The sequence below is a fragment of the Myripristis murdjan genome, chromosome 1, assembly GCF_902150065.1.
Source record: "Myripristis murdjan chromosome 1, fMyrMur1.1, whole genome shotgun sequence".
In the NCBI taxonomy this organism is placed as follows: domain Eukaryota; kingdom Metazoa; phylum Chordata; class Actinopteri; order Holocentriformes; family Holocentridae; genus Myripristis; species Myripristis murdjan.
Window position 1 is genome coordinate 33,476,519 of NC_043980.1, and position 23,210 is coordinate 33,499,728.

General features: G+C 41.0%; 2 protein-coding genes across 2 annotated transcripts in view; one reads left to right on the forward strand and one right to left on the reverse strand.

Annotated features, from left to right (window-relative positions):
- Positions 1-23,210, reverse strand: part of LOC115366476 (von Willebrand factor A domain-containing protein 7-like) — a 40,807-nt gene extending 17,597 nt beyond the window's left edge. Inside the window, exon 1 of the mRNA XM_030061950.1 lies at positions 23,117-23,210. The gene's annotated coding sequence lies outside the window, so the exon portion shown is untranslated. The remainder of the gene's footprint in view (positions 1-23,116) is intronic.
- LOC115366492 (prostaglandin D2 receptor 2-like) lies at positions 13,500-20,813 on the forward strand. Its single transcript, XM_030061974.1, has 2 exons — positions 13,500-13,601; positions 18,818-20,813. The coding sequence occupies exon 2, from the start codon at positions 18,825-18,827 to the stop codon at positions 20,250-20,252; it is 1,428 nt and encodes a 475-aa protein (XP_029917834.1). The 5' UTR covers positions 13,500-13,601; positions 18,818-18,824; the 3' UTR covers positions 20,253-20,813.

A 23,210-nucleotide genomic window follows, 5' to 3' on the forward strand; every position in this document is an offset into this window, starting at 1 on the left:
GGGATGGCCAATGGAATGACTTTGCTGGGCTGTGCGGGTGCATGAATTTGATCCGGACATCAGATTCAGCCTCACACTTCTCTTCAACCAGCCCGATCCACCACTTGCTGTCATACAAACACCCAACAAAGCTCCCAATATCACAGTTCTCAAAATCAGCTGTCATCATACGTGATGACTCTTGACTGGTATCCTCGGAGGGCATGGGCACATCATCAGTATCGTAATTTGGTGTCAGTATATGCCCAGTTGTTGTAGCTCAGAAGCTTGCCTTTGCTGCCTCTCTCTTAACGGTGCCTCCTACACCATCACAAACATTCTTGCCATGACTTGTGGCAAAGAAATGCCACTCAGCTTCCAGATTAAAATCTTTCTGGTGTGAAACAAGATTGGCAAAGTTCTTGAAGTTCTTGTATTGTGAGACAGTGCCGTCTGAAAAAGAGTAGATCTTCTTTATGCTGGGCAGTATCTGCTTGATGTAGTTAAGGACACTCTGCTCAAACCTGTTGACACTTATTGAGTACGTTTACATGCACACCATATTCCAGTTAGGGTTTCGGCGTATTCCACTCTCTGACGTAATGCGACACTCAGCCGCAGGGGGCAGCAGTACGCGGATAGGCGTCTGGTCTGCCGGAAAAACAGACGAAGAAGTCTTCTTCCTCGTCTTCTTCTTCTTTTTCTTCTTCTTCTGTTGCTATTTCTCTGTTTTCTCCCATCGATATCCTCCATGATATTTAAGTCTTTCATTAGCTGAAGGTGGACTGCAGTCTCCTAGCTCTTGCTGCTGTTCGCCATGCCGTTTCCCCGCTTGTAGGTAACCATAGCAACAAAGACGCCACAGAATTCCTTGTGAGTCGAGCATGCGCAGTCGTGACTGAATATTCCGGTTCGGGGAGTTTTCCGACTAAGGTGGTTACATGCCCCAATATTCCGGTTGGAACAGGAATATTCCAGGGGGCTTATTCGGAATTCTCTCCAACCGGAATATGACCTTAATCGGGTTCGGTGAGTGTTTACATGACATGTGCGCAACCGGAATATTGCGAATATTCCGGTTAATACAGGAATAAGGTGTGCATGTAAACGTGCTCATTGTGTCATGTTGTAAGCAGTCGCTGATGATACATATGCTTTTGTGTCTCAGTTCACCTTGCTGCTTGAAATAAACAACAGATGGGTGCAATGTGGTTTAAGAATTCTCCCAATGAAACCCCTGGGCTGCATCTTGAACAATGAAGCTATAATTCTCACTTGGTCCAAGTTGTTGCTTCAAGTTTGTCAAATATTCAGCTTGATGCTTTGAAACAAAATGATGGGTAGTGAGTTTGTCTGTCTTCTTGATGATAGTGTCAATGAAGTCATCCAGTGAGCTGGAACATTTTTGCAATGTGGTGCGATCTGTTGTAACCCACTGATTATAGATCACAGCATTTTCTTCGCTAGATTCATCCAGTTCACACAAGTTCTCCAGGTATGTCTTCAGAGCATCAACCCCAGGACAGTTCGGACACTTGTGCACCAGTCACAGAACAAACCAGTTTGGCCATCAGATCATGGTATGTGACTTTCCTAGCACCAGGTGGTAAGGCACTTAGCATGAGCTTTAGATTCTGATGTACTGTACAAACAAATACTGAGTGGGTGCCTCGGCTTCCCACAGTGATGCAGTGACTTGGTTGGAACACACAAAACTTGGACACTCCAATCTTGTCATAAGGGTAGGCTGTCTTGTAAAATTCATAGAGTTCATTTAGGTTCATGAGAATCAGTCGCTTCTGCTTGTGTTCACGCTTACCAGTAATAATGGATTTCCTTTGCTCCCGGAAGTAGTCAAGAGCTTTCATAATTCTCATAGAAAGCCTCGACTCGCTGTTGTATCCCAGAAGAAAGTCGATGCCCCACATGCCTGTCAGGTTCAGCAAGGATGCCATTCTGACTCTTCAGTCTTCTTGCTTCTTGAATTTTATATTGAGTAACACCCATGGTTTCTGCTGCATGGGCCACTGTCCAGCTGTCAGGTACCAAAGTGAGAAGCTGAATCTGTTTCTGCCGTGGGGAAATGCTGATCTTTTCTTTCAGAAGCTCCATCAGAATATCCAAATCTTTGCATTTGGAACATAGTAACAGTGCAGATGTTTGGGTCTCTACAGCAGACTCTGGCAAGCACATGCTACCTTCTTCACAACAGCCTGCGTAAATTGCTGTGCTTTCCGTTTGGCATATGACACCCTGTTGTGTTGGCTGACCCGACCAGGTTTCAGTGGAGAAACTCCAAGGTCTCCAAGGAAACTCCAAGGTATAATCAGTGGGTTACAACAGATCGCACCACATTGCAAAAATGTTCCAGCTCACTGGATGACTTCATTGACACTATCATCAAGAAGACAGACAAACTCACTACCCATCATTTTGTTTCAAAGCATCAAGCTGAATATTTGACAAACTTGAAGCAACAACTTGGACCAAGTGAGAATTATAGCTTCATTGTTCAAGATGCAGCCCAGGGGTTTCATTGGGAGAATTCTTAAACCACATTGCACCCATCTGTTGTTTATTTCAAGCAGCAAGGTGAACTGAGACACAAAAGCATATGTATCATCAGCGACTGCTTACAACATGACACAATGAGCACGTTTACATGCACACCTTATTCCTGTATTAACCGGAATATTCGCAATATTCCGGTTGCGCACATGTGAGAGTTTCATCCATTGAGGACATCTGGAGAGATTGCCTGTAGTCCACTGTATCTTGATCTTCTTCTGATTCCATTGAAGCTACAGGTTCTTTGGCATAAGTCTGAAGCTTCAAAAAACAGTTGTAGCACAGTTTCTGGCCTGGAATGAGCTTGGTCTTCATGGCATCAATACTGTTCAGCTTATCCACATTTTGCTTGCTGAGGGTTTTGAGGTGTTTTGTCACAACCTTCGCATGCAGGCTCAGTGGATACATACAGTTTTTCTGCAGGAATTCATACTTGGTGAGGTACTGCTTTTCATAATGGAAGCATACGGTAGTTTCTCTGTCAACTTCAATTCCTGAGCAGAGAATCAACAGTTCTCTATCTGTGATGGGTAGCTTCAACAGTAAACCATGTTTTCTGCATGAAGAACAAATTGTGTTATACATCATTTCTGGTAGAAAACAAGAATTCACAAAATTTCTATTCAGTAAATTTCATAATAATAGTCTGCAAACCTGGTATAGTGATCCAAATGGCATTTGGTATCCTTCGATCCAAAGGAACAATTTGCAAGACTAGTGGCCATGATGACAACTGATGACAAATTAATGAGAAATGGATACTGATTATGTATTATACTGATTATGGTCAGGCAGGTGAGAGTGACACAGATGCACTGAATGACAGCCACCCAGCTGAAGGCAGCTCACAAGGTGACAAGAGCACTCACAGAGAGGAAGAGAGTGAGGATGAGGAAGAGAGTGAGAAAAGTTTGTTAAGTCAGGATATTTAGGAGCTGTTATAAAGTATTTTGTGGATCATGTGAATATGGCATCATTAATTATCAGAACTATTCATTGTGTATGTATGCCATTTACTGTGTGTTCACTGTGTTACTGTGTTAATAACTTAGCAGGCAATCTGTTTTAGTTGAATGAATGACAGACACATAATTGTACAACTTCCTTCTCTTCTCATCCACTCCTTAGATGACATCCCTGAGCCTCCAGCGAAGAGAACAGCCTTGGACCAGATGTTTGGGGACTTCCTCTCTCTGTCGAGAGCACCACTGAAGACCATAAGGGAGAGAACTAAGGAGGACATCTTAAAATATCGGGAGAGGCCTTCTCTGGATCTGAGTGGTGATGTGTTGCAGTGGAGATACCAGGGGATCTTCCATTGCTCGCAGCTTTGGCAAAGCACTACCTTACCATTCCAGCAACAAGGAGTATTTAGCTCAACAGGTGACATAGTCACACTCAAGCGCAGTTTATTTGCCCCTGAATATGTTTATCAGTTGGTATTCATGAAGAAAAACCTGAAAAGAAGACATCTGAAGTCTTATGTTTGCTGCTTAGTCTTAAGTTGATCTAAAGCTTGCTGCTATGGTGAGGCTGGTGTTTATAGGCCTAATCTTTATTTTTTAGTGACAGACCTGTTTGTGACAGGAAATGCTGTTTTATTGTAAACTAGTAACATACTGGATATACAGTATAGGCATCATCTTTTTTATTTAGTGACAGACCTGTTTGTGACAGGAAAGGCTGTTTATACTAAATAACATACAGTATAGGCCTCATCTTTTTTATTTAGTGACTGACCTGTTTGTGACAGGAAAGACTGTTTTATGTTAAACAAATCATATACTGCATAACATACAGTATAGGCCTCATCTTTTTTATTTAGTGACAGACCTGTTTGTGACAGGAAAGACTGTTTTATGTTAAACAAATAATCCTCTGGCTCCACAGCTGGGGCAGCTTTAGAGTGCTCGTGTTTTCTGTTTTTCTGTCTAATGAGGCATGGTAATGCAATATGTTCTTGAGGGAACAATAAAGTTGAGTTGAATTTGCACAGATTTGCATTGTTATTAGATTGTAATGAATCGTGATTGCATTATGACTGCATCGCAGTAGGAAGATAAATTGTATCGTATTGAATCGGAAGACGCTTCATGTGAATCGTTAGTGTATCGTACCGTAGCCTACATATCGAGATGCATATTTTATCATCCTGGGGATGAAGATTTCCATCCCTAATGCCAGGCCCTTTCAAAAGAGGTCACGTTGCCTGGCCTCTGCCGACTTTGAGGATGTGTGCCAACACTTACAAGAGCTGCTGAGTCATGGCATAATTTCTGAATCATGCAGTCCATATGCACCTCCAGTAGTGGTCGTACGTAAGAAATCAGGCAAAGTATGAATGTGCGTAGACTACAAAATACTCAGAACCGTACCAGATCAGTACACCATCCCTAGAATAGAGGACGCTCTACATGCCATGTCTGGGAGCAAATGGTTCACAGTCCTCAATCTGAGAAGTGGGTACTATCAGGTCCCCATGAGCGAAGCCAACAAGGAGAAGACCGCTTTTACCTCTCTGCTTGGCTTCTACCAGTTTGAGTGCATGCCTCAAGGAATTTCAGGAGCACCAGTTACTTTCCAGAGAGTCTTGGAGCGTACAGTTGGTGACATGAACTTTCTGGAGGTGTTAGTGTATCTTCATGACCTGACTGTGTTCCAACGAACGCACAAAGAATATGAGGAGCGGTTGTTCAAAGTTCAAGGTCTGAAGCTATCGCTTGACCAGTGCCAGTTTTACTTCTGTCACCTATTTTGGGCATGTGGTGTCACAGGATGGAATAGCAACCAACCCATCCAAGATAGAGGCTGTTGTATCTTGGCCGAGACCACAAACTGTGACAGAGCTTAAATCCTTCCTGGGATTTTGAAGCTATTATTGCTGGTTTGTCAAAGATTTGTCCAAACTTTCCCACCCTCTCAACAGACTCCTTCAAGGGTATCCTCCACACTCCCACTCCAAAGGGAGTTAGACCACAAAGGCTCTTAACAAGACCTACTTCAAGCCCTCTGAACCCTTTGGTTCTTGCTGGAGTGAGCAGTGTGAGCAAGCTTTCCAAGAGCTCCAAGCCAGATTCACTCAAGCCCCAGTATTAGCATTTGCAGATCCATAGAAGCCCTACGTCTTGCACATGGATGCTAGTCTGGATGGACTAGGTTGTGTTTTGTAGCAAGAGCATGATGAAGGTCTATGCCCAGTTATATTCATCAGTAGAAGCTTCTCGCCATCTGAGAAAACTATCCAGCACACAAACTGGAGTTTTTGGCTCTCAAGTGGGCTATTGTTGATAGGCTGCATGACTATCTCTACGGAGCTACCTACCAAGTCCAAACAGACAACAATCAGCTGACATACATCCTAACATCAGCTAAATTGGATGCCAGTGGTCACCGCTGGCTTTCAGCCCTTACCACCTACAACTTCAGCCCGAAGTACAGGCTGGGTCAGCAGAACTTTGATGCGGATTCATTGTCCTGATGTCCACATGACAGCATGACACCCGATGGTGAATGGTAAGAGACCAGTTCCAGGAGTACAAGCTCTCTGTCAGTTTGTGTCAAGTCACACAACTTTTCACAACTGCCTATTTTCGAGCACATCATAGGTACTGTTCTGCTTGACTCTGCTGGTCAGAGAGTCTAATTGTCAATAATAGGGTTACATTTGATGGTATAGTTGCGGCCACCACAGTGGAGGTTATTGCATCATCTAATACACTGCCACCCATTGGCCAGCCATTGAAAGTGCACAAAAAAAAATCCTCAAAACCAAGATGGCCAACTGAAGGTTAGAAATGCCAAGCAGCTCAGGTATATATGCCAAATCCTTCTATAGCAGGAGACCCTTGCAGGTAAAAAATTCAAGTAACAACATAGGAGTAATATAAGTGTTAAAATTCCAATGTGTTGATTTTATGTTGAGAGGAAATTACAATTAATCATCTGTCCACTAAATTGGATTAGCATTGCTAGTTATAACTCAGCTACAATCCACACTATGACTGCAACTTTGTTATTCTTGAAAATTCTTCCTGTGTAGCAACAATTTATGTTTTTAGAATACAGTACAGGCCAAAAGTTTGGACACACCTTCTCATTCAATGCGTTTTCTTTATTTTCATGGCTATTTACATTGTAGATTTTCACTGAAGGCATCAAAACTGTGAATGAACACATGTGGAGTTATGTACTTAACAAAAAAAGGTGAAATAACTAAAAACATGTTTTATATTCTAGTTTCTTCAAAATAGCCACCCTTTGCTCTGATTACTGCTTTGCACACTCTTGGCATTCTCTCGATGAGCTTCAAGAGGTAGTCACCTGAAATGGTTTTCCAATAGTCTTGAAGGAGTTCCTAGAGGTGTTTAGCAATAAAACAATATTTTGTAATAAAAACAATATTTTGTGCAGATTAATTCCATTATGTGAGTAACAGTTTGCCTGTTTATATTTTTGAAGAGCTCAAGTGCAGTGTGTGATAGAAAGGCCTACAGGATATTGGAGCAAATACCATCTGAGTCAAGTGAGTATGATGCTTTTGGCAGTGATGAGCTGAGGATGCTGAGGGAGCTGAGATTATGCCACCTGACAGAGCTCAAGAACAGAAAAAAGCAGAAATATCTGGAAAACCAAAGACAACTATTTTGAGGGAGATTTCCCTCCTTTTCTCGGAGAGTGGAAACTGAATGTTGAGGGAACAGAGCCAATAGATTTCTTTATGCTTCTATTTCCTGAAGATCTCCTAAACAAAGTACTGCACAATATAAACCTGTATGAAAAGAAAATCTGGCACTGACAAAAGATGAAATGAAGACACTCCTAGGAATCAATATGACCATGGCATACCTCAGATATCCAAGATCAAGAATGTACTGGTCATCAGAGGAAGGGCTTCGTCTTGATTTGATAGTAAATGCCATGCTAGTGAATAGATTTGAACAGATTCTGAAGTACATTCATTTTGTTGATAATTGCTCACAGGAGCCAGGGAACGCTGATAAGCTGTTCAAAATTAGACTAGTGCTACATGCACTCGAGAAAACCTTCCGCTCAGCAGTAAGCCTTGAAGAATTTCAGTCGATTGATGAGGAGATCATTCCCTTCAAGGGCTGCCTGTCTCTCAAACAGTACATCCCAAAAAAAACCCAAACCCTGGGGTTTGAAAGTGTGGGTAAGAGCAGGGACTACTGGATACGTGGTCAGGTCACTCAAATGGGAATGGCTGCAGATGTAGTCAGCCACTCATTCAAGCATTGCAACAACAGGGCACATATTGCACTGGCACATGCAGAATCAACAGGCTCCAGGGAGCACAACTGAAACTGAAGAGTGAGAAGATACTCAAAGAAGGAAGAGAAGCTTGGTCTGTTGTTAGCAATGCTGAAAATATCACTGTTACACGTTGCTTAGATGGCTCAGTGATCCACACCATTTTTCAAATGGCAGTTTTGGTCCTCAAGCAGTTCAAGGCATCTCTACAGAATGTCTAGATTGGAAAGGAAGGATCTTCTGTGTTTCAAGGCGTCTGTATCTGGTGTGCTAACAAATGCAGATTCCACCGAGACACGCAGAAGAGGAAGACCCAGTGCCACCTCACGTCCTTTGAACCGCAGAGCAGTGTCCAAGGCACCCCCTGAGATCACATTTGGCCCTGGAAACCACTGGCCCCAGCTTACTGAAGCAAAAAATGCAAACAGAATGCAGACATGATGCTGCGTGCACATGGAGGACCAAGTACATCTCCATGTAGTGTCTGGTGGCTTTGTGTCCTGGGTGCTTTGCCAGTTTTCACAGAAGGTAAGACTTAATGAACTGATGCACAAGTTAGAAAACCTTAGAGTCTATACTGCTGAATTAGGCTCAAAGAGAGTATATGGACAGCCATGGACAATATTGTTCTGTTTTTTTTGAGGAAAATGTTAATTGAAAAAATACACAGTTCAACAGGGGGAGGTGGGTAAGGGCTGAGGAGTTGATTGAGGAGCTGAAGGTGGGAGGGGACAACTTTCATTCTGTTATTTTTGTAGAAAATGTTCATTGGAAAAAAAAATCAGAGAGAGAGAAGGGAGAGGCTGAGGAGTCAGGAGCGAAGTTCTACCTTTTTGTATTGCATTGAACAGTGTTAGAATATGTTACAATATGTGACCACATTAGTTCAACAGCAATCAAAAATATGATTTTATAGTTTTCACACAATTCATCTTTTTATTCATTGTTTTGGAAAAAACATAGTTCTTCATTTGAAAACTTAAACGCATGGAGTCCAACAATGTGGACATATGAAAAAGTCCTTGAAAAATGTCTGTCATTTTTTTTCATGCCTAAAGATGAATAAAAACACTGACTGAGGTTTTCATCATTCATGCATGAAAATGTTAATATCATTGTGCTAGATAGACATTGGCAAGGCCACACCAGTGGAAACAGGAAACAGGAGCAGGTGCACCAGACCCCAATGCCAGGAATGTTCTGAACACACTTACTCCAACCACAACCACTCCCCCATGCACACCCCATGTGTTCACATAGGCTGTGAGAATAACTCGGACTTTGGCTATGGTTTCCATGTATGCTGTGTGTCTTTAATAAAAAATCCCATAAGGCTGTAACCGGCATCTGAGTCTGATTTCTCCCTCAACACTACATAACCTACATTCTCACCATAAACATAACTGAGCTGATAATAAGTTTCAAGTCACCTGAGTGTATGGATACTATGTTGAATATTTACATCGAAAAGGCCTACATTATCCTATGAAACAAAACTCATACAAAGTTGATTTATTTTGGACAACCTGATACAAAGTCGATACTTGGTACTTGGTACTGATACTAAGGTCAATTTGAAGCATCTACACTGACTTAACTGTGAAAGTCAACTAATACAAAGTTTATACTAAACTGAATATAAACATAGGACAGTACAATAAAGTGTGACCAAAGAGTTTATTGTCTTGCCTAATCCATTTTAATGAAATGAGAAAATCGTTTTTTAAACGATTCTGGTGTCGAATCTAAGGCTCAAAGTTCCTGAAGGAAAATGAGGAAATGCCATTCTAATCCTTTATAGGATTATTGCCTTTATAGGATTATAGTTATTGCCTGCGCTCAGTGTTTGGATGCAAAGGGCAAAGGTTAAGTTACACCTTCATGTCCCAATTTGTCCCTGTACATTCCACAAGTACAACCTTCAAATATGTACTGCTGCCCTTCCCCAGCCCAGAATCTCCTTCACTTCATGCTTTGTCCTTTTGTTGCTAATACAGCACTGATGGAAGTGCAAACAACTTTAAACATAACCTGTCCATTCAAGAGCCAATCAGAGGCAAGTTTGCAAGAGTCCAGACACACTGAAAATCAGCACAGGCCTACTGTCCTTTGCTTGGTTATATCCTGCTCTGCTCTTCGTTTATAAAAAGACCTTTTAACATAGTCATTTTTGCTCTGTTGTAGGTAACTTGACTGTGAGTAATGTCTTTACTTATTATCCTTTTTTATCTCAATTGAAGTGACGATTTAAATACTGGACTGAAGACCTGTGCAATGTAAATACAGCTAAATTGTATTCATATAAATTTGTACTCCCTGTCAAAATAAAATAGGCTTCTTTAATAGATAAAGACGTTAATAGAGAATTAACTTGATATTGTAAATCTCAAGTGTGAAGTGTGAAATTTAAGTAGGACTCAGATATCGGAATCAAATATCACAATATTTCTGACCGAATACCTCAATATCGATATGACGATGTTTTAGGGATCAGTACTGGTGGTTTCATAAGATATTTATATATGAGATTTTTGATAAACAGTCATTAGTGTCACTGGTCATTTGGCAAATATTTCTTTACTGCAATGCAGCCTTTAAAATCAGGAAGAGGCAACACTTGTGCCATACCACAATCCTGAGATATCCCAGACAATATCTCGTCTCAAATCACAAAATCAATATAATATTGACATAGTGCCCAGCTATAATTAAAGCATATTATTTTCAAGTTCCTTTTTGCAACAAAGAAACATAAGATAACATCAGATAAAATAAAAGGTTTTATAATCACATGAAGATAATTTGACATGTTAAGATTATTGGCTGCTAAATCTGTCTAAAAAATACCAAGCTAAACAAAAGCAGAGTTAAAAATATGGTTGTCAATGCCATTCCCTGTTGATCAAATGAACAAAATTATGAAATACCGCCATACCCTGAGGTTACTCAACTAATATGAAATCCTCTCCCAGCAGTCTAAAAGGTAAGACCCCCACTGTTGAAATTTTACTTCTGAATGTATACTGCACCACCAGATAAGGAGGAGGGCAGTACAGACCAGTACAGGAGAGAGGGAGAGACATATTCTTGTGTAATTGTAATTGTCAGTGAGTCACAGCTGAGATCTGATGTGCATAGTGCAGTGTCAGTGGCCATGAGGGTGTGTTCACATTAATAATCTGATAAACACACTTTGTCATACTGTTTAAAGGTACTTTCTGAGATGAATCTTTATTAGTTTATGAGCAAACAAAGACGTGGTGGCAGTGGCCCTGCCAGCGTGATGTAGCCTTTGAGATGGGGCACAACATTCACTGTGTATCAGAAGGGACATCCCTTGATCAGAATAAGTGCTTGCTCATGTGGGAAATTTTGGTTTTACCCCTGCAGAGGCAAACATATATTTTGGATATCAAATAAAATCTCCAGGTACAACTAGTCTAAAGGTTCTCACTTAAACCAGTCCTCGTCAATTTTGCATTCTGAGCATTTAATGAATTATGATTTGCTGTATAAATGTCAATCAGAGGGGAAAGAGAGGAAAAGAGATTGCACTTTTCCAAAGTAAAACAAATATTTTGATAGGCCTCCATCCTAAAGCACCTCGGACTCACAATGTGGTGCCATTAACGAGCCACTGAGAACAGTTTCCATGATAATGTATTATTTTTACAAAGTCAACCAGCTGTTATGTAGTTTTGATTAGGTTTCACTTTAAACAGGGAATCCTTTTATGTTTTTTTGTTTTTAATTTTTTTTTAAAAAAAACGTATTGATGGCTGGCACTTATTGATGAGATAGCTCAATCTTTATGGAATTAACTCAACTTTGTCCATGCTACTTTACCAGCCAGTAGCACAGACCTGTCATTCCAGAATGAAATATTGCCCCATTTGAAAAAAATGTAAGTATTACAAAATGATTGATAGCATAAAATTAAGTTACTTCTATTATGGTACAAATCAAACAATAGCTTTGGCATGATAAACCACAGTTTTCTGGAAAATAGACAGATGTAATCGCTATAGCAACATATTTGATATAAACTCTCCAAGTTATGTTGTCAATTTTGGGGACATGGTCCAGTTCACCATTTGATTGTATTTAATAATTTGTACTGACAAAGGACAAAATTATTTCTGTGAACAGAAATAATTGTATCTCAGCTGAAATTCTAAGGTGCCGGTTTAACTGCTGCACTACTAAGGCGTTCCTCTTTACCTCAAACCCTGTGCCCGGCAAGGAACTTCCATCATGATAACTCCAGAACCTTAATGCACCCTGCACCATCTCGTCCCAGAGTCACAGGTCCAAAGAGCGGAGGGAGGAGGAGGAGGAGAAAAGTCAAGGGACAAACAGCAACTCAATCACGCCTTGTAATCAGACTGTTCGATGTCTGAATGAAACCACCCTGTCTGACCCTGATCTAAAGGTGGAGCTGTATGGTGCTTTGCAAAGTCAGCAGTCCAAGTCAAGACCCAAGGCTTAAAAAAAAACAAACAAAAAAAAAAAAAAACATTTTACCGACATACACTGCCATAGATAGAGGTACAGTGGGGTCCATTTCTGTAACAGTCTACATAAATGAACCTCCTAGGGCTAATAAAGGTACAACCATACACAGTTTCCTCTAAATGCTGAGGTACAATATCAGGAGACAGCATTTGTTTGGCCAAATACAACCACTTAATAAATGAATGAATAAATAAATATATAAATAAATACCAAAACAAATGAATAAATCAGGTAAAATGTTAATTAAAGGTACATTTTAACTTGTAGGCTATGTTTGAGTAGCCTTGAAAATAAATAAGTTTTGTAGATTTGTGGATGTGAAAAGTAGGTTATACCATTATCCAGTTTTGTAATTCAAATATAGGAGCAAGACTGGTCTCTGGTACAAAACCTGCACCGTTGTACCCTTTAGCGTGTAATCATGTGCTTTACTTTCTGAGAGTGTAGTTTTATATCCTGCCTTTATGGATGAGGTAGATTTAGTTGCTATGAAAAGAAAATTTACATTCCTCCTGTTTCATGTAAAGAACAGAGGTTCCTATTGATGTTCATACTGAAAATCAAAGACTGATTCGCAATAATGGCGCTCTTTGTTCCATAAATCTCTAAGAATCAGTGACCTCATCTGAATTAAAGCACAATTATAGAGGAAAATCTTGCCTGTTTGGAAAGGATTTCACCACTAGATGGTGGCAGAGAAGTCTGCAACCCACAACCAAACTAAAGTTTTCTCCCCCTACACTTTACTTCCATAGGTAGTGTTAAAAACTGTCAAAGGAGATTAGATTGGTGAAAATGAATACATATTTGTTATGTCAGAGCGTTGTTGTTGACGTGTTGATACAATATGTGTAGGCAGCTAACTGTCATGGAAACTAGCTCACACAAGTCTAGATGTGGAATCAGTCACGTATGACTGACAATGAAATGCAATCAGATCCTGTATTTACACGTATCATATTTCATTGCCTGTTTTTCTGTGTTATTTCTCTGTTATTTCATTGCCTGTGTTCTGTGGTACTACTTTCAAGTTCCTACAGATTTTCAGACACTCTCACTCCTCAGCTGGCTCATCAGTGTACAAGGCGGGGCAAACAGGATTGGGGGGGCACTGTGAGTGTGTCAAAAAGAGTAGAGAGGTGTAGAAAGTGACAGAACAGGAGGGACGAGTGTTTCTGACAGCCAGAGAAGGAGGAAGAGCGAGCAAGCATTTGGACGGAAAGATTTCGATTTTCTCCCTACTTTGTGAATACAACACACAAAACACTTTGGTGAGTGCTGACTTAACTTTTAAATCAATTCACAACAATTTCAGAGACAAGAATCTGATCAACTGTGACTACTGCAGTGTCCTTTTCATGTCTTGTTCGATTTCTGCAATGTGGAGTGGACCTGTTTGATTTGAAGCCAGGAGTGCATCTTCCCTTTTCTAAGCCATACAGTGGCCATATTAGCACAGTATCCCATCAAGTATTGTTCATGTTTTTTTTGTGCTAATATCACATCTGAACTATAAAAGAAAATATACAATTGTGATACTAGTCCAATGAAAAATACCCAATAACATTATGCTATTGCTATACTTAATTAAGCAATGATGTAGCAGGTCACAAATGTAGTTGGTGTAAGAACAGGAGTAATTATGATATCATATTTTAATGAGTATGAATATTTAAATACACACATCAGAGCGACCAGTAAGGATTAGGAAGTAGAGTATGAAAGATAGAGAGGTTAAGAGATAATTGCAATTTTAACGTAACAATAACAATAATCTGTGTGTGTGAGTGTGTGGAGTGCTTTCTGTGTCTTTATTGTACAATCAAACTGTATAGACTTGCAATCAAAGAATAGATTTGAGAGCAAAACTGCAATCAAAAAAAAAAAATGATTGCAAGCAAAATAAATATATGATTAAAATGTGAATCCAAACGTTTTGCTTGCTGATGAGTTGAATCTCATGGGCCAGACCTACGCAGAAAAAAGTAAGACGCGTCTCTATTGGCCAGTCTCGATCAGAGTGACAGCTTGGCAACATCCACAGTTATACTATACTACTATAGTGGCTGTTGTGATCCACACACCTATCCAGAAGGTAGCGAGACTGGCCAATAGAGACGTATCTTACATCTTTCAGTGTAGGTCCCGCCCATGAGATTCAGCTCAACAGCAAGCGAAACTTTGGGATTCGCAAAAAAAAACTTGGATTCACATTTTAATCACAAATTTATCTTACTTCCAATTAAATTATTTTGATTGCAGTGTCAATAGTTTTGCTTTCAAATCACTTTTATGGTTGCAAACTTATTCTGTTTGACTGTATAATAAGGAAAGAAAAAGCACTCCACATTTGCGTGTGTGCGTGCGTGTGTGCGTGCGTGCGTGTGGGTGCATGTGCATGTGCGTGTCTAGGAAAAGTAGCCTAAAGCCCATGGCACACCAATCAAACAAATCCCAACAAACACAGACAATGTCAGGTATTCGTTTGGTTTATCATGGCTGTTTGGGTTTGTTTAAGCAATGTGCCAATAACAGTTCATGTTCAAAAACGTTCAAAGGCAACTGCCAACATGGAATGCTCTCGCTGTTTGAGATTGTTTGAATGGGGTGCCAGGTGTTTAAGACCCCCAGCAGCCCCAGATCTTGACCAGTCTCAATATATTGTCACCTAATTACATTAATTGCACAAGCGTGAGCCAACAGCTCACGCTTGTACATTTATTATGGCCAGATAATAACTGTCAGCTACAATGCAATAAAAGGCCTCTGTGTGACTTTAAATTCAAGCATAAAGGGGAAGTGTGATAATAAAAGCATGGGGCCACACTGTCTGATTAACTCTGCAGATTTGAGACACTGGTAATGATAATAATGTTGGATAATTCTAAAAGTTGAGCCACTGAGGGGGTAATTTTGCTCTTTAATCTTCTGAATGACCGGCATTGCCAAGAGACAACAACCTCTTTGACTGTGTTAGTCAAGGTGTCATTGATGTAAAAGGCAGAACCTATATTAATAATAAAAGATATCCATAACTCAAAAGAGTTTGCAGTTACACTGTAAGGATCTATAGCCACTGATGTAGGATCATAAAGTCAAGCCACACACAATATTATCTATCATTTACCCCTGTTCTAATGATTTGAAATACATCAACTAGCATATTTTCCCAAAAGAGAAATCTCAGCCAACTCTCAAGTGGGAGTGAAGTGCCCACCCTTGTGTTGCATCACGGGTGGATTTACTCACACATGAGGTTTAGGTCTTCATGTGCAGACATGGCTATGTATTTATTATGTCTAGGGAGGCAGCAGCAAGTGTTGTGACTAAGCCTCTGTCTGTCTGTCTGTATGTATGTATGTGTGTGTGTGTGTGTGTGTGTGTGTGTGTGTGTGTGTGTGTGTGCGTGTGTGTGGACATTTTGGCCGTTCCTCACATCTACAAAGGCAATTTTGGCCTCTTGGTTAAGATTAGGGTTAAGGACAAGTTTAGGTTAAGGTTAGGTTTAAGGAAATGATACACTCAATATCTCACACCTATACCTATTTTCTATAGCTTTTAAGCAAGGAGTATTTCATCAGTCATGTCACCACAAAGTCATAGAGTGTTTCAGCCATTTACACACTAGACGCTCTCCCCTGTGGAGGCCAGCTGGGGTTTTGTGTTATTTGCTGCCAGTAACTTGTTATTTTGTGATACATTTTGCTAGCAGTGGAGGTCTTCTCCTGCGCAAACATTCCTCTTTTGCCTCTAATGTTGCAATTGTTAAGCCTCGGTCTTAGATTAATTAGGTAGATCTTAGGATTTGAAGCTAAAGCAAGGTCTGTTGATTTAACTGTAGATTTAAGATTTAGGTTTTGGGGTCACAGGTCTGTGGTCCCATTGCAACCTTGTTAGCCACCTAGAGGTTGTTAATTTGGAGGATAGTGGTCAGTTAAAAATGCCCAGTTGGTAGGGTGAATTTCAGATTTGCTGTGTGTGGTGCAGTATGGACTGGGTGCGTAAGCGGAGCTAGCCTCCAGTAGAAGACTGGGTCACAATTGAGGCCTTTGAAACCCTAAGGCCACCATTCCTGCATGCTTTGTCTCCTTTGACTCTTTGTCATCACCACAAGGTTACTGAGTCTACCCACTACTATTCCTGTTTGTTTTCTGTTGTTCAGATCCTCCTTCAGGCCACAGTTTTAGCTGGAAAACTGCAGCGCCTTTTGTTCCTTTGGTGGGCAGGGAATGAGGCAAGGGAGAGAGGAGAAAGCTCCACAGAGGTTTAAATGTACCACAGGAGTGAATTTGATTGAAGAAGCTCTTATTTTCAGTCTTCAGGTCATCAGTCTCTTGTTCTGGAGGGCTCAGTCTTCAGTGTGGGTCCCAGTGGTTTCTCTCCTGGTCTTGCGAGGCTTGCTTTCTTAAGCCTGCCCAACTGGACAGGCTTAAGAAAGCAAGGGAGAGGAAGGCCCTCGGAGAAAAGAGGGTCTCTTCCGCTATTTCTTTGCTTCTGTGTGTGGGGTCAGTCCCACCTCTTGTTTGTTATAGGTTGGTTTGCACTCAAACCTTATGTTGGATAGGAAGTTGTTTATGGTTAATATTATGGAAAGGCTATAGAAGGCTGTAAAAATTAATGGATGTGTGTATGTGTGTGTGTGTGGATGGGTGTATTTCTGTGCATATGCATGCATAAATTGCCTGCTCCCATACATGTAAACAACATCAATAATAAAAGAGGCACAGAGCAAAGCCATTATCTCTACAAAGAAAACAAAGTGCCACTTTCACCCTGACACCCTGGTGTCTCCTTGGCTTCGCTCACATTCTCTGACAGTTACCTAAGCATGTGCAGTTGCCCAAGACCTGGTATGTGGCTAGGTCATGGGAACAGGCTTTGACATGTTTCAACTGATGGAGAGCAGGGATTGTACAACACAGGGAGATTGTTTTTGGAGGGATGAAGTAGTCTCAATGTTTTGCCAGTGAAGTAGTCTCAATGTTTTGTTATTTTTGTATGTAGAACAAAATTTTATAGTATCAATATGTGAGACTGTGCATTCACACCCACCAGACAGTATGTAAGGCAGCTGCTGTTGGCCACTCTCAACTGCAGTCTGTCAGTAGCCTAAGGGCAGTGATTCAGTTGTCATGTGATCATACTGCTTTGTATGGCTATACAGCAGGATATGAATACATTTTGATGCATTAATTGTCAAGAAACTTTACCTGTCCTTGCTATTGTTATTACTGGCTGCTGCTGTAGTTGAAGATCTACCCTAGTCTACCATACTGTTGCACTCATTATGATCATAACAGTTAAATAAATGTTAAAAACATGACTCAATAATGAGTTTCTATCAGAACTAAATAAACAATTTCACTAACATGATTCAAAATAATGACTTGAATCATGTTGAAACAGTATTCTAACATGTGTAAACTGCTAATGCGATACCATTCCCTTTTCATTTTTTCTTAAGCATTCAAATTTAAGTAATTCGCTTGATGCTCCTTATCAGTCGGGGGCATCTCCAAATGCCTGAGCAAAATGAATATCAGCAGCATATACCAATGCAAATTTGCAGGCAACTGCCAGATATAATACCATTTCAACATGATTCATTATTATCAATCATGTCAGTTATATTGTTTATATAGTTCTTACTACCATCAACCTAATTACATTTAATAAGGGTTTCTTCCCACAGTTTCCAAGGAAGCAAAGTGAATTTGTTTTAAAGTGATCCATAGAGATTAACAAGGGAGATATATCTGTTCATTTGATTTAGTCATAGTTTTCAAAGAGGGGGAGGGGATAATGAGTGGGGATTTGTCAGCTGTCTACAGATAAAAGCACATCCAGTCATATATCATCATCGCTACCATCATCATTTTCATTGTGACAGTGCGCTCTTTTTTTCCTGCACACAAGTGCGCACATGCTAAATGGCATCAGCTGCGTTGGTAGAAAGCATAAAGATTTACTCACCACTCACCACAACTGGCTTGTGGTAACCAAATGTTTATAGTGACGTCACATTTTGATCCTTTGATGTCAGTTCTAATGATTCACCAAGCACTGGATTGTTCGTCCACTAATAAGGAACGTGTGCTGAAGTAGACCACCCTGAGACAGATTACTTATACTCCACTGACGATGTGTTGCTGCAATAGTAATCCTGCGATTGCACACATCAGTGAAGATGATGATGGCAGCAATGATGATATTGCTACTGGACATGCTTTTGCCTGTAGACAGCTGACAAACAAAGCAGGTGTGTCCCAATACTCTGAATATGACCATTTCTCCAGTACAGTGATTCACTATGCATGTGTTACTCAGTCTCAGAGCCCTTCTGTGTACAGACATGTACTTGCAGTAAAAAATACATAAATGTAATATTATCTGTGTTCAATATAGAGGATTGCCTCTCATTTCTTTAACTGCTGTTGTTCTTTGAACTCATAGTGAATGTCACATTTTCTCTTCGCTTTATTTTCAGAACCCTGATGTCAAACATCACCTTATCCTCAAACACCTTAGGGGGGCAGCAGTACTGCCCCCTGCTGGAGGCCATGCGAAACCACTCCATCAATAAGGATGTAAAGGCTAACTTGGTGGTGGTGTGCATCCATGGCTTGGTCTCCTGCCTGGGCATTCTGGAGAATGCCCTGGTCCTATGGGTGGTGGGCTTTCGCCTGCAGCGCCGCACTGTGGCCTCCGTGTGGGTGCTCAACCTCGCCATGTCTGACTTTTTGGCCACGCTGACACTTCCCCTTTTCACCATCTACCTCAACTCCTCCCACAGCTGGGAGCTGGGCAACATGCTTTGCTCGGCCGAGGCCTCCATCTTCTTCCTCAACATGTTTGTGTCGGCCTTCCTGCTGGCAGCCATTTCCCTCGACCGCTGCCTTCTGGTGACCAGGCCAGTGTGGTGCCAGAATCATCGTTCAGTGCCAACAGCATGGAAGGTCTGCGTACTGGGTTGGCTGTGGGCAGCCATTAATGTGTTTCCTTATTTCATGTTCCGTAAAGTGACAGAAAGGCTGGATGGGAGTAAAATGTGTTATCACAACTTTGCCTTGTATTCATCCTCTCAAGCGACACTGGCAAGGGACTGCAAGGTGCGGCAAGCAGCAACAGCAATCTCCAAACTGTTGCTAGCATTCTTGATTCCTTTGGTTGTGATTGCAGGCAGTTACATCCTATTTGGCCTAAGCTTGAGAAACAGGAGGTTGAGGAGGAAGCAAAGTTCCAGCAGGCTAACCGGAGCACTGATTATGTCAAACACAGATGGAGTGTCAGCACCTACAGGTACTCCTGAGACCACAAAAACTAAACATATTTTGCTTAAGCCTGAAGCCTCCACCCCAACTATGTCCCTGAAGCCCACCTCCTTGTTCCCCTCCACCTCATCTAGCCAGGCCAGTCAGAGCCCATTATCCCAGAGTTTCACCAAGATGGTGACATCCGTGATCGCAGTATTTGTAATATGCTGGGCTCCCTACCACGTCTTCTGCGTGATGGAGGTGGTAGCCCAGTACAGGCCCAAAAGTCTGTTCCTGGTGGAGAGGGCACTACCCCTGGCCGCAACACTTGCATATCTGAACCCAGTGTTGAACCCCATTCTGTATGCCTTCAGCTGCCCCAACTTCTGTGTGAGGATACGACAGAGTCTGGGAGCTTTGTTTGAAGGGCTGGTGGAGGAGGGAGGAGGAGGGATAATGCGGGGATCAGGGAGGGGTAAGACACTGCGATTTAGGAGGGGGAGCACTCGTGATGGCAGCTCGGGAGCTGCAGGATCCTTAAACTGTCCCGGTTCACCCCGTCAGTTGCCGGACACCAAAAAGTCTCTTTTTTCTGACCGCTGTCAACACGACAACAAAGACACAGGGGATGCAAGACAAGAGGAGAGAAATGGGATGGAGCATGCCTGAAATCTGAAAGATACTGCATTTATAGCTCTGGAAGACTGAGGCTTTATTTAACTTTAACTGAGCCAGACACATGCCTTAATGTGGGACTTAACAGGATTAAAGATTGCCTTAATTGAAGCAATTGTTGTTGCATTTGCAGCAAAATCCAACTTTGGTAGAGTGTTGGGTTATATAGTTACCTGGGTGTGAGTCCACATGGTGGTGAAATATCCTTATTAGTTGCTCTGTGCTTCCCTGGGCTGCTTTGATTTCTCTCCATTCCTTTCACTATCATGGCTAAACAGCTACCAAAACACCATGTGGTGAAACATCCTCATTGTGACTGGGTGTAAAGCCTAGCATAGTCTAGATAACTATACAGCCCAACACTAACAAAGTTCAATTTTGCTTTAAAGCCTGCTCGCCAATCCAAAGAAACTCTCTTTGGATTTAAAGTGAAAAGCATTTGGAGCAGACAGAAATTCAGACACTGTCTGATCTTGTGTGACATTTTTGTTGTGCTTCCTGTCTGGCAACCACCAGTGACATTCGCTTGAATGTAGTCAAACTATTTTGCACAGTGTCCAATTACTCCAGTCACTGTTATTGAAAATCCATTTTTATATTATATTTTTGTTTTCTTGATTTGGTTATTTGGATATTATGGATATTATATTATGCTCACTATGTGCAATTGTGCTTATCTGTAACAGTATTCTGTGCAATTAAATTTAAGAAAAAAATCTGTTTTGCAAATCAGAAATCTTCCTCCTTTCCCTCTGACACAGTCAAATATTTATTTATAATAATAATTAAGAACAGTCATTCACAATTATAGCCATAAATAGGTGTGCAACAAGTTGCTTTTTGCTTTTGCATCTGCATACACATCTTGACCACCAGAGAGCAGCCTTGTAGTGATTATGTAAACTGACATAACATGAAATGAAATGTAAGATTATGCTTTTCAGGTCCGATAACCAAGGAGCATTCAAAATCTGAACCACTGAACTTCTGATCACCTTTCAATATGATTGGATTTCATGGTATATCATTATGATTCCCTGTCTCAACAATGGTATTCCATCTGTCTGCCTGCGTAATAAACTCACACATACACACACACACACACACACTGAGGTGTTATGTAGGCCACAGCAGTGAAGGATTACCATGGAGGTAGTTGTAATTTAGAGAGAATATTAGAGAGTGAAGTCCCAGAATATAAAGAGAGAGCAGGATTAAACCTATTGGGTCAGACAGACGTACATGGTTCTACTTTCCTCTCAGCCATACAGTTCTGCCAGATTATCTCCCCCGCCCCAGACTCCCTCTCTCCCCCTCCCTGTCTTTTCGTCAATGTCTCTCTGTACCCCATGTTACTGTAAATGTTCTATAATCTCTGTCTGTCTGTCTGTCTCTCTCTCTCTCTCTCTCTCTCTCTCTCTCTCTCTCTCTCTCTCTCTCTCTCTCTCTCTCTCTCTCTCTCTCCTTGTTTTATCTTTTGCCTTTCTGTGGCTCAGCTTCTTGCCTGATGCACATTTTTATAAGTGGCAGGAATACAGGAAATGAATTGATGTGCAACATGACAAAGCAGAGCAGAGGTGAGAGGACAATAAGGGAAGGGAACAAGGGAAACAAGGGGGAAAAGGAAGGAAGAAGGAAAAAGGCCTTTCAGAATTAGGTTAGCAAGGATCCTGTTGATAACACTAAAATATGTGCAAATAAAGCTAGGAACTGGCTTGTGATGACAGATCACCAGCAGTGCAGGGACAGAAAATGTACCCAAATTGTACCCAAGGAAATTCTGGTTGGGTGGATGGAGTGGTTACAGGTTAAGGCTTGAAAGACCTGATTTTATAAGCCAATGAGCTGACAGTCAGAGTGGGCAAAACTAACTATTGATTTCAAACAACACTGGTTTGGTCTATGGAAACTGTGAGTGGTTTGGCGTAACAGCTGTTTAGCACTGAGAAGAGGAGAGGAGAGGAGAGGAGAGGAGAGGAGAGGAGAGGAGAGGAGAGGAGAGGAGAGGAGAGCATGGCAGAGAGCGTGGAAACAGAGGCCACTCCAGAGAGTAAAAATATTACTTTCATGGTCATTTATATTTTAGATCCCATAAACCCTAATGCTTTCAAGTGTGTTCTGTTACACTTGGCATAACATCTGATTAGGGTTTGTCTGAGGAGATAGTAATGGAATGATGCAGAGGTAGCGAAGATTAGAAATAAACTGACGCAAGTGCAGATAAGAAGGTAATGTGGCTAAAGGACGTAGTTGTGAAATAGTAGGGAAGGGTGGTATGTGTTGCTGTCAAAGCTTATAATTCACTGCTATACTTACAGCTGACAGATGCTGACCAGAGAATTAACGTTCAGTCACGTGTAAGTGGATTTCTTTTGATCATCATGCACTCAGGCTCACACACTCACATACATACAGTGCACATATACACAAGGCACACCAGTGTGTGCAAACATGCAGATTTAAGAAAGCTTCATGCTGCATTATGAGATCAACATAATTTCATCTTAACAAATCAAATGTAACTGATCCAGATGTTTATATCCCTATATGTATACTTAGAAAAAGTTGAATATGATTTATATCAAATACCATTCGTTAAATTGCCTTTGATACAAATATTTACTATTATTTAGGAGTTTCTTCTAAATGAAAAGTAGTAGCAGTAGTAGAAAAGTGGTAGCAGTTTTCATAAAAAGGTTTAGATAATGTCATGACCAGATATGTGAATGCTAAATCACATATCTGGTCTGCTCTTTCACTTTATATGATTGATTAACTCACCGATCAAAGATTTTTTTGGACTCAATCAAAAAAATCAATCAATTTTTGAATGTGGTAAGTGTCAGCAGTGTACTCACCCGTGCGATTCAGGACAAAACCTGGCTTTACACTCGTCTCAATTTCCTGTAGTAAACCAGTCCAGAGCTCATCCCTTGCTGTCAGATCACAGTG

Bases quoted from the DNA above. Each gene is read 5' to 3' on its own strand.
- LOC115366492 (XM_030061974.1), top strand. From the start codon at position 18,825: ATGTCAAACATCACCTTATCCTCAAACACCTTAGGGGGGCAGCAGTAC.